Source organism: Fopius arisanus, unplaced genomic scaffold, assembly GCF_000806365.1.
Source record: "Fopius arisanus strain USDA-PBARC FA_bdor unplaced genomic scaffold, ASM80636v1 scaffold00037, whole genome shotgun sequence".
NCBI classification, from domain to species: Eukaryota; Metazoa; Arthropoda; class Insecta; order Hymenoptera; family Braconidae; genus Fopius; species Fopius arisanus.
Genome location: NW_011887776.1, coordinates 443,415 through 454,889, shown reverse-complemented (window position 1 = coordinate 454,889; position 11,475 = coordinate 443,415). Strand labels below are relative to the sequence as shown.

At 39.2% G+C, this 11,475-nt stretch overlaps 4 protein-coding genes across 5 annotated transcripts; 2 read left to right on the top strand and 2 right to left on the bottom strand.

The window, feature by feature from the left end:
* Positions 1–1,798: 1,798 nt before the first annotated feature.
* LOC105266259 (uncharacterized) lies at positions 1,799–2,918 on the top strand. Its single transcript, XM_011304250.1, has 4 exons — positions 1,799–2,067; positions 2,131–2,299; positions 2,361–2,564; positions 2,636–2,918. The coding sequence occupies exons 1-4, from the start codon at positions 1,884–1,886 to the stop codon at positions 2,826–2,828; spliced, it is 750 nt and encodes a 249-aa protein (XP_011302552.1). The 5' UTR covers positions 1,799–1,883; the 3' UTR covers positions 2,829–2,918.
* Positions 2,919–3,034: 116 nt separating this feature from the next.
* Positions 3,035–5,366, bottom strand: fs(1)Ya (female sterile (1) Young arrest). 2 transcript variants are annotated; one of them, XM_011304248.1, is made up of 2 exons: positions 5,274–5,366; positions 3,035–5,182 (listed from the first exon to the last, which is right to left on the bottom strand). In XM_011304248.1, exons 1-2 carry the CDS (start codon positions 5,286–5,288, stop codon positions 3,158–3,160), a joined length of 2,040 nt encoding a protein of 679 aa, XP_011302550.1. In that variant the 5' UTR covers positions 5,289–5,366; the 3' UTR covers positions 3,035–3,157. The 2 variants fall into 2 exon arrangements, 1 of the variants encoding a protein (XP_011302550.1); XR_892152.1 differs by having other exon boundaries at positions 5,092–5,182; positions 5,255–5,349.
* A 143-nt stretch (positions 5,367–5,509) lies between these two features.
* LOC105266253 (putative tRNA (cytidine(32)/guanosine(34)-2'-O)-methyltransferase) lies at positions 5,510–7,390 on the bottom strand. Its single transcript, XM_011304243.1, has 5 exons — positions 7,009–7,390; positions 6,869–6,938; positions 6,566–6,795; positions 6,107–6,501; positions 5,510–5,834 (listed from the first exon to the last, which is right to left on the bottom strand). The coding sequence occupies exons 1-5, from the start codon at positions 7,127–7,129 to the stop codon at positions 5,583–5,585; spliced, it is 1,068 nt and encodes a 355-aa protein (XP_011302545.1). The 5' UTR covers positions 7,130–7,390; the 3' UTR covers positions 5,510–5,582.
* A 429-nt stretch (positions 7,391–7,819) lies between these two features.
* On the top strand, positions 7,820–11,469 carry Cln3 (CLN3 lysosomal/endosomal transmembrane protein, battenin). The gene is made up of 8 exons (XM_011304244.1): positions 7,820–7,963; positions 9,714–9,880; positions 9,967–10,115; positions 10,258–10,416; positions 10,489–10,819; positions 10,882–11,031; positions 11,097–11,237; positions 11,315–11,469. Exons 1-8 carry the CDS (start codon positions 7,948–7,950, stop codon positions 11,444–11,446), a joined length of 1,245 nt encoding a protein of 414 aa, XP_011302546.1. The 5' UTR covers positions 7,820–7,947; the 3' UTR covers positions 11,447–11,469.
* Positions 11,470–11,475: the final 6 nt, after the last annotated feature.

The following is an 11,475-nucleotide window of genomic DNA, read 5'->3' as shown; positions in this document are numbered from 1 at the left end:
CAAATCACTTCGAGACTCCATCGGAAAAGTGATAAATTATTTCAGTCTCGCGGGTTTATCAATCCTCACAATAGTATTCAAACGTTCAATTAACTCAGATTTTTCTATTCAATATTACAATATCGTTCCTATTTGCGTGTTTATTCTAGTTATAATCCAGTAGACGAGGGAAAGGCGGTGAGATTTAATCTCAATGCTCTGTACCACGGATATCCCTACGTCTTCTTTTGTAGAGCTATTTGCATATTCGAGGCTGTATACCTCGAAGGCGAGTGCTTAATTAACGTACGATAATCATTAATACCCGGGAAAGATCAACGTCGCCTACGCCGGAGTTTACCCCGGGGCTCAACACGCGCCCCACGTGCAAAAAGTGTCAAAATAAAAAGAACGATTTATGCCAATTGTCTGGGCAATTTGTTTCACGCTTGACCCAGTGGATAAAAATCACAAATAAATATGAAACGTAACTCGTAAAATTCCATTGGAGAAAAAAATAAAAAAAATCAATTAATGCAGGATGCAATGGAGGGTCTCTCGTTATACCGCGAGAAGAATTCGGCCATGACCCGTACACGAGGGGGAAGCCACGACCCCTTGACCTCGCCGGGGGACTAATTGGGATGAGAGGCATCGACGGGATCCTGGGAGAGTCCAATCGACTCGGCGATTTTGTGCAAATTTTTTACTACCCACGGGATAAAAACAAAATCACCAAGGGTACTAGTGAAAATTATTGAAAAACCTGTGATGCCATTTCTGTGATCAACGGACCCTGTCATGACAATAGATAACAAGAAGGCGCCAGGTCGTTACAATCAGAACTAACACTGCAAATCCTTTCTCCAGCCTCGCCTAAGCATAAAGTACGACCAGACCACTAGCTCTCAATTCAATATAAAAAAATTAATAAGGAATTACAGCATTTGCGGGGAATCACACTAGGTGAATGTGGAAAATTGCCATCTCAATGAATATTGGAGTCAATAATTGGATAATGGGGTGAAGGTGGATCCATCGTCTAATTAAGATGTCTCCTGATGCCGCTTGAGTCTCAAGCCCTGACGAAATCGTCGGATAAATCATGACCAACGTATGCCAAGATTTATGGGCACCACTCGGGGGTAGAAGACGAGCACTGCACTTCTCGCGTGACGATCTAAACGCACATACCGTATGTATTTCTATCCCGTATGTTGAATCTTAAATATGCATATGGAGGTGTTGTTGCACTTATCGGGGGCTGCCGGGACGATCGCGTGCCCGAGTAATTAACCTAGTGCGTCGGGGTTAAGATGCCGACACACACGTACTTCAGTGGTCCATTAATCGCTCTGGATGAAATTAAAAAATTGGGACTCTGGGGGTGGCCAGGATGGGGATACGTGGGTGGCACGCCCTGGGCCAGGAGGTGCAGTCTTTCTGCTAAATTTAATCGTTAATATGCGCATCGAGGGAACAAACTGATACTGAGGAAATAAATAATTTTTTATACATGGGATTTTTTTTTGTATAAAAAATTTATAAATATCCTCAATTCTATGCATTTTCCGAATTTATGGAAAATACATTGGAGTAGGTGGAATATATTCTATTTTTCATTATTCTATGAATTTTAAGAAATTAATTACCTGTTTCAATATTTTGAATAATTAATTTTATAATCGGATTGAATTTTGAAAATTTCAAATTTAATTGATCCATGGTCAATCGGTTTAAACGGAGTATGTGTCGCCATCTGATAGTATTTACTAGAACATATACCGATTTGCGCGGGATTAAAACCTGTTGATATAAACCCATAACCTCAGAATAATATACATTTTTTTTTGTATTTTTCTATGGTGACGGTATATATTGTGGGTTTTATTATAAAATAAAAAATGGATTCTTGTGAGCAATTGGAGCGAGCAACAGCATTACTTCGTAGTACAATCTGTAATGTTCCGATTGGAGTTGTGACTCTCAGTGATTTTAAACCAACTCAAGAGAAAATAAGAGACTCCAGAGAGAGAATAAGGGCATTGACAGCTAGGATTAAACTGCTTCGAGCTATAAATGACGCAAGTATGTACGAATTTTGTTGAATGGTTTAGAAATGTACGGGATAAGTTGGGGATTTTTTTTTAGAAGTGACACCCAACATGCCTCCAGCGAATCCAAAAGATCTGGAAAAAAAGATGCACCAGGCATTATCATCTCATCAATTAATCAAATATGAAGTATTCAGGGGCACTGTGCAGTCTCATGCAGTAGAGAATCTTCTTGCGAACGATGAAATCTCTCCAGAACTCACCAGGCAATTATCCTAATCTTCCTCCAAATTAATTCACAGTCAATTACTTACGCTATTTTTATAGTAAGCTGCGAGAAGTCATGGCGAAGTTGTACAGCCAGAATGATAAGCTGATTGTTTTGCAAGAGGAGATCGAGTCTTTACAGGCAGAAGAGAGACAACTGCAAGCAGATGTTGCCGCAGGTGTCATTGATTTCCAGACTTTTCTCAAAGAGCAGGAGCAAATTCGGAATGAGAAACTAGCAGTATCAAATCCAGAGATTGCAAAGTAATTTCGAAATCTTCCTGATATTTCTTATTGCACAGCCCTTCGACACTAAATTTCTTTTTTCACTCCAGGAAAAAGCAGAAGTTGAATAATTTGATTAAAAAAATAAACATCTCCAGAAGATTAATTACGAATATCATAAGTGCTGTCAGTACGACGATAATCGATGAACCAGAGATGTTCAGAATGCTGAAGGAGCATCGTGACATAATCAATGTAGAGACGATTATGGAAATGGCAAGCAATCGAGAAACTTCACACTGATCTCAGTCCCAAGATCTGAAAATCCCAAAAATGTCAGCTACGAAATACTCTACCTGTAAATTTTCTAATAAAATATATACCTTTATACAACTTTGACTATTATATTAATAGGAATTGAGGGAAGTGTGGAAAATTCTCAGATAAAAAACGTGACGAGAATATCAATAACTCTCTAATTAAACAGCCCAAAAAAAGTTCGACCTTCCTTGCATTCAAATTTTTAATTCAAAGAGTAACTCAATCTTTATCCATCAAATCCTAAAAAACCTAAACTTCATCTGCGTGTATTTTAAAAAAATGCATAATCATAGACACCCGTTATTTTCTCGTCAACGATCAGTCTGCGTCGATTGATGGGCACGAGAGGGTAGAGGTAGAATGGTATCTCCAACGGACAGCGATCCTTGCTGAAAGCATTGAGTTTCATTAGAGATACCTCTGCTCGGTAGTATCGAACTATATTTCATTCTCGCGATTGGATCCCTCCCACGTATCTGCCTGTACCAAGCACGAGGTCTCTTCTGCTCTGGACTCCGAATATCATTTGATTCATCACTATCAGTAGCTCCAGCCGCCGTAACTTCCGCAGCATCCAGCGAAATTAAATCGTCTCTCGCTCGTTTCAGAGGTCGGACAGAAGGGGCTGGTGTATCCGGAGGGTGTATTTGAATCGTTGGAATTTTTCGAGAGCCCTCTTGTTCGCCCATGACATGTCTAGTTGTGACAGCTTCTGAGATATTTTTAAATGCGGTCCTAACAGCATTGGCAACCGCAGATAAGAGGCTTCCACTGCTCTCAGATTTATCAGATCTTCTCTTCTGACTCAAGTCTCCGGGAGATTCTGGCTTATGGCAACGCTCAATTGTTGAGATACGTTTATAAGTATCAACCGAAACAACAGCGAGCTTTTTCTGCACGTCAGGATGTTCCCCCGTCGAGACTGGAGATTCTCCAGAGTTCATGCCTGTGGTCACCGATTCCAAAGTCTTTAAACCAGAATTGATGAGTGGAGTTAGATCCACATTACCACTGTCCCCGGTCTTCTCCACCAGCACCATCATCACCACTCGTGAAGTCTCTGAAACTTTAGTACTCACATATTTATGTCCCTCATTCTCATTATTTTTTCCAGTTGGAGTGCCTTTTTCGATATTTGCATTCTCAATATTTTCCTTGTTCCCTCGATTTTCTTCGTTCTCTTCACACCTAGTCGGACTGAAATTATTATTGGTCGTAGGACTGGCTTTGGCTTTATCCTCTTTCTGTTCACCCGGTGACGTATCAGAATTGATGACCGTGAATTCTGACAGACTCTGTCGAGCCTCAAAGAATTCCTCAATATCAGTCACAGGAGATTTACTCGGACTAGTATCTGGCACCTTCTGCACCTCGAATTGATCCGAGAACCTCACCCTCTTTCCCGAATCTCTCACCTCGGGGGGGAACTTGAAGACTCCCTCGATGGATGTTCTTTCCTCTGGATCACTTTTGAGAAGAGGGACTGGAGTAAACCCCATGGGTTCCGTCAAATCCATGTCGGTGCTGGTGCCCTCGAGCACCCTCTCCTTCTGGGGCTCAAAATTTTCCCCAGGTGATTTACTCATTAAAATAGACTTGAGCGAAGCTCTCTCTGACAAATTCTGTCTCCTCGATGGAGAGAAACTGAGATAAACGGATTCAGACTGTTCCAGCAGTTCCTGCAAATTGCTCTCGCGTGATAATTGTTTCTTGTAAATTAGAGGTGTATCTGTCTTACTGTAGCTACTTTTACTGTCTTCACCGGCTTCTCCAGCTTGATTTTTATCCTGGAGAACGCACGTCGGTGTCTTCGGGGTTTTCAGAGAGAAATTCGGACTTCTCGGAGTCTTGAAAATAAAACCAGTTGTTTTTCTGGATATGCCAATCTGCATCGGGGTACTCGTGTGTCTTGTAAATTCTGGTGGTGACGTCAGGTCCTCGAAGTTGGAGTTATAGTCTCCTTCGATGGAATATCCTTTGCTCTGATTCACGGGGTTTAGGGGAGTTTGAGTCAGTGGTGATGGCCCATGCGCGACTACTGAGTGCCCTTCATTAATAATATTATCTTTTTGTATCAATAAACGACGTGAACAAGTCCCCAGATTCTTCAGATCAGCACTGCACTGAAAGAAATCACCGCAGTATCGGCATTTCAGTGGCAGATGATTGATCACGACGTGACACAAAAAATGGGAATTATTGAAATTACGGGTGATGAGAATTTCCGAGCGACAGAGGGGACACTCGGATTGACGACCTGGATGCTTATTTCTTATGTGATTTGTACAGCAATCCACGCAACAGAAGAGTTTCTTGCAGGCGTAACAACGATTTGGCTGGAATGCATTGAGGCGTTGATGAAAATCGGTGAAAGTGAAATTTTTTTATAGTCGAAGGGCTACTGATACCTGCGGAATAGTTTTATACCTCGAGCTCAGCCATATCTGGTAAATACACTTGTTCCTCGATTTTCACTCGATGTACTGAGACTGTTTTCTTTATTTATCTGTTTACTCGGCTTGATCGCCTCAGGTTCTTTTCTTATTTTGATTCGCAACTCTTGGGATTATTTCGTTCATTGACATTTCAGTTGGGAAGGGGAAAGATATAAATATATATTAAATATTTACCTCTGGATTTTGGGGAAATAATGAACGTTTTGTATAGTTTCTTCTAGTTCTTTATTGGCTCTGTAGAAATTTCTCTGAGATATTTAAAATTTATTATGATTTTTTTTTATTGGTCTGCAATATTTAAATCGACAAATGCATCACGAATTTTTCCAATACTACTTGTGGGTTCAGTTGACGGTTTCGGTTCATCTGTATTCGAATTTTCGCATTGTGATGGTGGGTTATCGTGATGGATAACGACACTGGAATTTACTTTCCGTAAATTATCCCGAGCTGCGAGTTTCATTGCGTCTTCGTATGGAGATTGCAGGGGTCCTTGAACTGGATCATGGTGTTGGTAGATGTTTCCATCGAGCTGATGACAATCAATCGAATTGATACCGATGAGTTTTGATACCACTGATTGCAGAAATTAATTAGATTATGTCGATCGGGTGTTTAGAAGATAAATTCATTTAATGGGGACATTTTGTCGTGTTGTTGATATTGGAGATTGTATTAGTAAGGCAAATACTGAGAAGGAAATAGGGTTATCTGAATTGAGGAGGAATCTGAACAGATAACGGATTGAGAGCGGAATTTTTAATTTATAAGAAGTTGTTAATAAAAATCCAATGAAGGGCTTACATTCAAAGGATAACAAGCATCAGAGTCTGGTTGTGTCAAGTCTCCACAAACAACGAATGGTACGACGTATCTGTTTATTCCTGTCAATTGATCGAAATTCAAAGGTTCATGGGTGAGCAGGGGATTCAGCATGTGCGGTTTATAATCGTCTGGTGGTGAATAATTTTTGCACACAACGAATGCTTCAATACTTGAATTCCTCGAGCTACTCGGCTTCGCGCAGAAGACGTCAGTGAAAAATATTTTTAATTGCGAGTAGAGCAAAGATCCTTCCTTGGCACGGAATATCTTTGCAACGAATGTTCCTCCCGGGCTCAGGATATGAGTAGTAATATTGAGAGCTGCTAATAATAGCTGAGATTGAATGTAGATGTCCATGTCGTGTAATCCAGTGACTGCAATTATTCATATTAATTTATTCCGGGTTTGGATTGAGTGAGAGGAAAAATGGAATTTTACCGTCAGGTGCACCATCACACACGACCAAATCAGCTTTTGTGTTTCCAAAATGTTTGATGATCTCCTCAGCGGTGGAAGTTTTTGTTATGTCACCCTGGATTTGAATTACACCCTCCAGAGGGGCCATTGCTTGCAGATCAACTGCTATAATTTTTGGTCGATCTAATTCGACGGACTCAACCCCATCTCCTATTTCTTCTCGTTTTTTCAGGATCAAAGAATGATTTTCACTGCAAAAATGTGAGTGATAAATGTCTCCATGAAATCGTTGTACTTTAAATGATCATTGTTATGAATATTAACTTCAATTTTCGTGATAAGACTTGACTCCAACTCCCTGGAGCAGCACATAAATCCACAGCTTTAGTGACGCCTATAGAAACATTCAGTTAATTAAAATATAATTTATTTATTTATAACAACCCATTGACGGAATAACGTACCTTTCAGAATCTCGAATTCATTGTCAATTTGCAACAATTTAAATGCACTTCGAGCCCTCCACCCCTCCTCCTTGGCTTTTCGATAATAAATATCCCTTTTGTCTTTTGATGTTTTACCCATAATTACTGAGAGTTATTATTGCAATTAAATCAGCTGATGACTCCAAAAATAATGTTCTATACTTTGAGGTTAATTTTGAAATGCAAATAATTTCTCAGCCACTTCAACAGCCACGAAAGTGCATGTAGATTCTAATTAATTTTTCCTCAGTTCATATAAGAGTTTATTTACAAATGGACTAGACGTGTCTCCCACAATAAATGTTAATTAATCTATTTGACGTCACATGAATTGAATTAATTAAATGTGTGTGTGATTTCCAGTGGTGCCCCCTAGACTAATTCGTTTCGAAAATGTTGAATGTTCGCGGGTAAATTGTTAGTAACATCTCCAATTTTTATTTGCAATACCGAGTAATTTTATTATTCAGAGTAAAAAAATATTCTCCAAAGATATTCAATAATTCAATACAGCTCTCAGTCTCCCAGATTTCCAAAGTGAATCGTGAATTATGGAATTGTGGAAAAGACAAGACAAGTGGAAAATCCTGTCTGGTTTTCGGAATAATGATAAATGCATGAATTAAACGAGTGGAATGTGTTTTTCTCGTTTTTCATTGTTCTCTCATTGGTGATGCAATTGGTGATTGATTAATCCTGGGAATCCTGGCGAACACAGAGAGCCTCGATATTTATTATTCGCGGAAATAGTTGGCGAAGTGACTTGTACCGAGTGTAATGAGATAAGAAATGCCAGTGTCTCCACCGCTGCTGATACGACTGGTCGTGTTCGGTGATTTCCTCCAGTTTTAATTTCCCTAGGATATCAAATGTTTAAATAACCTCAGGAGTCGTAAATAATAATTACGTGGATGTACGATGGACGTTCGAAAAGGTATTTCCTGATATTCCATATTTTGACCTTCTATTTTTGAAAATTATCTTTTGACTCGTCTCAATTTTTAGTATTTTCGGTATTTATGACCCTTCAGGTGTACATTTATCTGTATTTGCATTGGAAATGCGTCAAGTGGGGATACGTGAAAACAATATTATGAATACAAGATCTTCTGGCTCCAGAAGTTTCTGAAGGACGAGAGAATTCCTCTCCTTCCTTGTTTGAAGTGTTTCACGTTATGATGATTACAGACCAATCAATTCTGAGGCACAATCGTTTCTCTGAAAACCGTTGAATGAAAGCAGCCGTTGCGCTTCTATTTCACTTCACTGATTATAGTCATGTTCGTTTTATTTTATTACTCACAATATTTTCGTCACATTTTTCCATTCTTAATGTTAAAAAAAAATTTAATGCTTCACTTCCGCTGTCATGTACCTCGTTTCTATCAATGAAGCCTCGACTTTAGATTTCGCATAGAAAATCCATTGGCATAATTTATATGAAGGCCACATAACACTTTGAGTGTCAATGAATTCGATAAATTAAGATCTTCAAGGTGTCATGCAAAGTCATCACACGAGGAAATTTTTTTATCAAATCTGTCTTTCGTACGACCAGTAGTTAAAACGAAGTTGTCGCTGCATTTAAATTTCGTAATAATATTATTGAAACCATCGCATGTGAGTGAGTATTTTCGGATTTTACTCGTTCTGTATTTTACCCGTGTTATCTATGACAAAGCAAATCCAACATAATTATTGTGAAATTAGTTTATCCATTGAAACGTTGTTGTTCCCTCGCTAATCATTATTTTCGCATGCTGAATCGAACTTTGTTATTTATATTAAATTATCAACTGCCGATTTTCTTGATACGAATAAAATTGTACGTAGAGAAGCAGACGAGCGTGGATTTGCAGTCGAACTTATCAATTGAACCTTTCGGAACAGATCAATCTGATTCAATTGAATCCACGTGATCACGTTTTACTCTCGTCGATGGACAATTCTGAAACGATTCTCGAAATTGCCAGTGCAGGCAAAAATAAATCTTCCAGTTTGATGAATGCCAAATGGCGGGATGTGATGACATCTTTTGAATTTAGTACCATCTGTCTGTAAATTCTCAATATTATAAATTTAAAGCGTTGACAAGGACGAGGACGCTGTAATTCATCGGAAAAAAAGAATTCTCATACTTTTCCACTGTTTTTATATCGAGCAGAGTGGAGCCGTGACATCATATCACTCAGTGTAACCGAAGCACCATGAAATTTGATAATATCATTTGCGATTTCATTGACCCCGTTGCGTGCGATCACGATGTTGCGATAAAAGAATGTCGAGGATTTCACGCGGAAATGAATGGCTTTGGCATTCAAATATCGAGCCATCAAGGCCATTCGTTGACAGGAGCTAGATTTTCACGTCAAATTGGTTGACCGTCGTCTTTTCAATATCAATTGACTACCGGATGCTACCGCGGTTATAATGTTAAATGAAAAAATTGCAACCCATAATTCATAAAAACAAAAATTATCAGGAACTGATTTTAATTACCGGAGCATCGAGAGGAAAATTATCAAATCATTGTCAAGAGCAGTTTTTTTAATTACGGTTGTACTAAATTAATCTTCTTTTAATTAATCTCCATGAAGATTATGTCACGTGTGATAAGAGGATAATATTCCGTAATATGCGTCGGAGTATTTAATTTTAATTGATGGGACATTTATCGGTGACAGTCTCTCATTCGATTAAGAGTGAACACAATGATGTCGAGTCGAATTCGAGAGCAACAAGGTGGAGGAATCTCCTCGCGTTTTGGTTCCTGGGACTCTGCAATAATTACGGATATGTGGTGGTCCTCACAGCAGCCCATGACATATTGGCTTCAAAATTCGGAACTCACGTACGTGCAATAAAAATTCCCCGATACTTTCATATTTTTCAACAATCTTATTTTTAATGAATTAGCGATATTAATTGGACTTTCAGGAACACGATAATGGGAGCAGCTCGATAACGAATACAACGAGAGACTCTCGAGGCTGCAATGCAGTGTCAACAGGAGCTATTCTTCTCGCGGATATTGTACCTTGTCTTATTGTAAAATTAATGGTACCATTTCTACCGTTTTTTATTCAGTAAGTATTTGCAATTGCGATGATTTTTGTCATCTGAAGATTTCGAATCTATCGGCCACGTTATTGACGAATCTCAGGGGGTAATGAGCCCGTGTTCCTCGATGTTTCATCACGGCAAGGCCGTCTTATTCGACAATTACAGTGTTCGCATGATGACCTGCGTCCTGTGTTCAATATCAGGATTTCTGGCTGTTTCCCTCGGTGAAACCCAGTGGATCACCATTTTCGGGGTCATCCTCACGTCCATCTCATCAGGTCTCGGCGAGGTCTCTGTTGTTAGCTATAGTCACAAATTTGGAAAGTAAGAATCGGTGATTAATCAATTTTGATTAATAAATGATAAATCCCTTCAGCCGCAATTTTTTCTTCACAGAGAAAGTATCGCGTCCTGGTCTTCTGGTACTGGTGGAGCTGGCATCATCGGTGCTTTCTCATATGCTGGATTGACCGTCATTATGACCTCGGAAAATGCTTTACTCACTATGCTCATTATTCCTGTTATTCAGGCCATTGCATTTTGGCTTCTCCTGGTACATCCAGCAGAGCAACCAATCGTAAAATATGGTATTGACAGTCAAGAGGAAATCGTGAAGATGCCGAAGAAAACTATTCCCGAGAAGTTTCGACTTCTACCGAAATTAATGAAGTACTTGATACCCCTAAGTCTCGTTTATTTTTTCGAGTATTTTATTAATATGGGTTTGGTAAGTTCTGCAGTCTCAATGAAAATTACACGATCAATTAAATTCATATTTTTTCTTGGCAGTACGAACTCATTCAATTCGATGGAATTTGGTTGAGTCACTCGGATCAATACAGGTGGCTTCAGGTTGATTATCAAATTGGTGTTTTCATCTCGAGGTCATCCGCTGCTTTTATTACTTTCAAAAAAGTCTGGGTGATAGCTATTCTTCAGGTAATATCACCCCTGTTATGGTAATAGTTTAAGAGAATACTTATAAACCAGAAATATTTTTCTAGGGCTTAAATGTGGTGTTGTTCTCGACGGAGGCAATTTTTTTTTATATTCCGAATATTTGGATAGTCTTCGCAGTGACTTTCTGGGAGGGATTGCTCGGTGGAGGAGCTTATGTTAATACTTTTTACAGTATGCTCCAGACGGTAATCATAATTTTGAATTACAAAGGGTTTTTTTATTTTCGGAAGATTATGAGATCACTAGGAAAATCTTTCTGCAGATACCAGCTGAGGATCTTAAAGATTCATTGGGAATAGTCACGATGGCCGACTCTCTCGGCATAACTCTGGCAGGATGGACAGCCATGGAGGCGCATTCTGCAATTTGCAAACTGCCACGACCCATTCGGTGATGCTCATCACCGCAAAATGTCCGTTTTTT

Bases quoted from the DNA above. Each gene is read 5' to 3' on its own strand.
- LOC105266259 (XM_011304250.1), top strand. From the start codon at position 1,884: ATGGATTCTTGTGAGCAATTGGAGCGAGCAACAGCATTACTTCGTAGT. The intron at 2,068-2,130 runs GTATGTACGAAT...ATTTTTTTTTAG, and splicing joins TCGAGCTATAAATGACGCAA to AAGTGACACCCAACATGCCT. The intron at 2,565-2,635 runs GTAATTTCGAAA...TTTTCACTCCAG, and splicing joins TCAAATCCAGAGATTGCAAA to GAAAAAGCAGAAGTTGAATA.
- LOC105266253 (XM_011304243.1), bottom strand. From the start codon at position 7,129: ATGGGTAAAACATCAAAAGACAAAAGGGATATTTATTATCGAAAAGCC. The intron at 6,796-6,868 runs GTTAATATTCAT...ACATTTTTGCAG, and splicing joins GTCTTATCACGAAAATTGAA to TGAAAATCATTCTTTGATCC. The intron at 6,502-6,565 runs GTAAAATTCCAT...GAATAATTGCAG, and splicing joins GTGTGATGGTGCACCTGACG to TCACTGGATTACACGACATG.
- Cln3 (XM_011304244.1), top strand. The intron at 10,417-10,488 runs GTAAGAATCGGT...TTTTCTTCACAG, and splicing joins TATAGTCACAAATTTGGAAA to AGAAAGTATCGCGTCCTGGT. The intron at 11,238-11,314 runs GTAATCATAATT...ATCTTTCTGCAG, and splicing joins TTTACAGTATGCTCCAGACG to ATACCAGCTGAGGATCTTAA.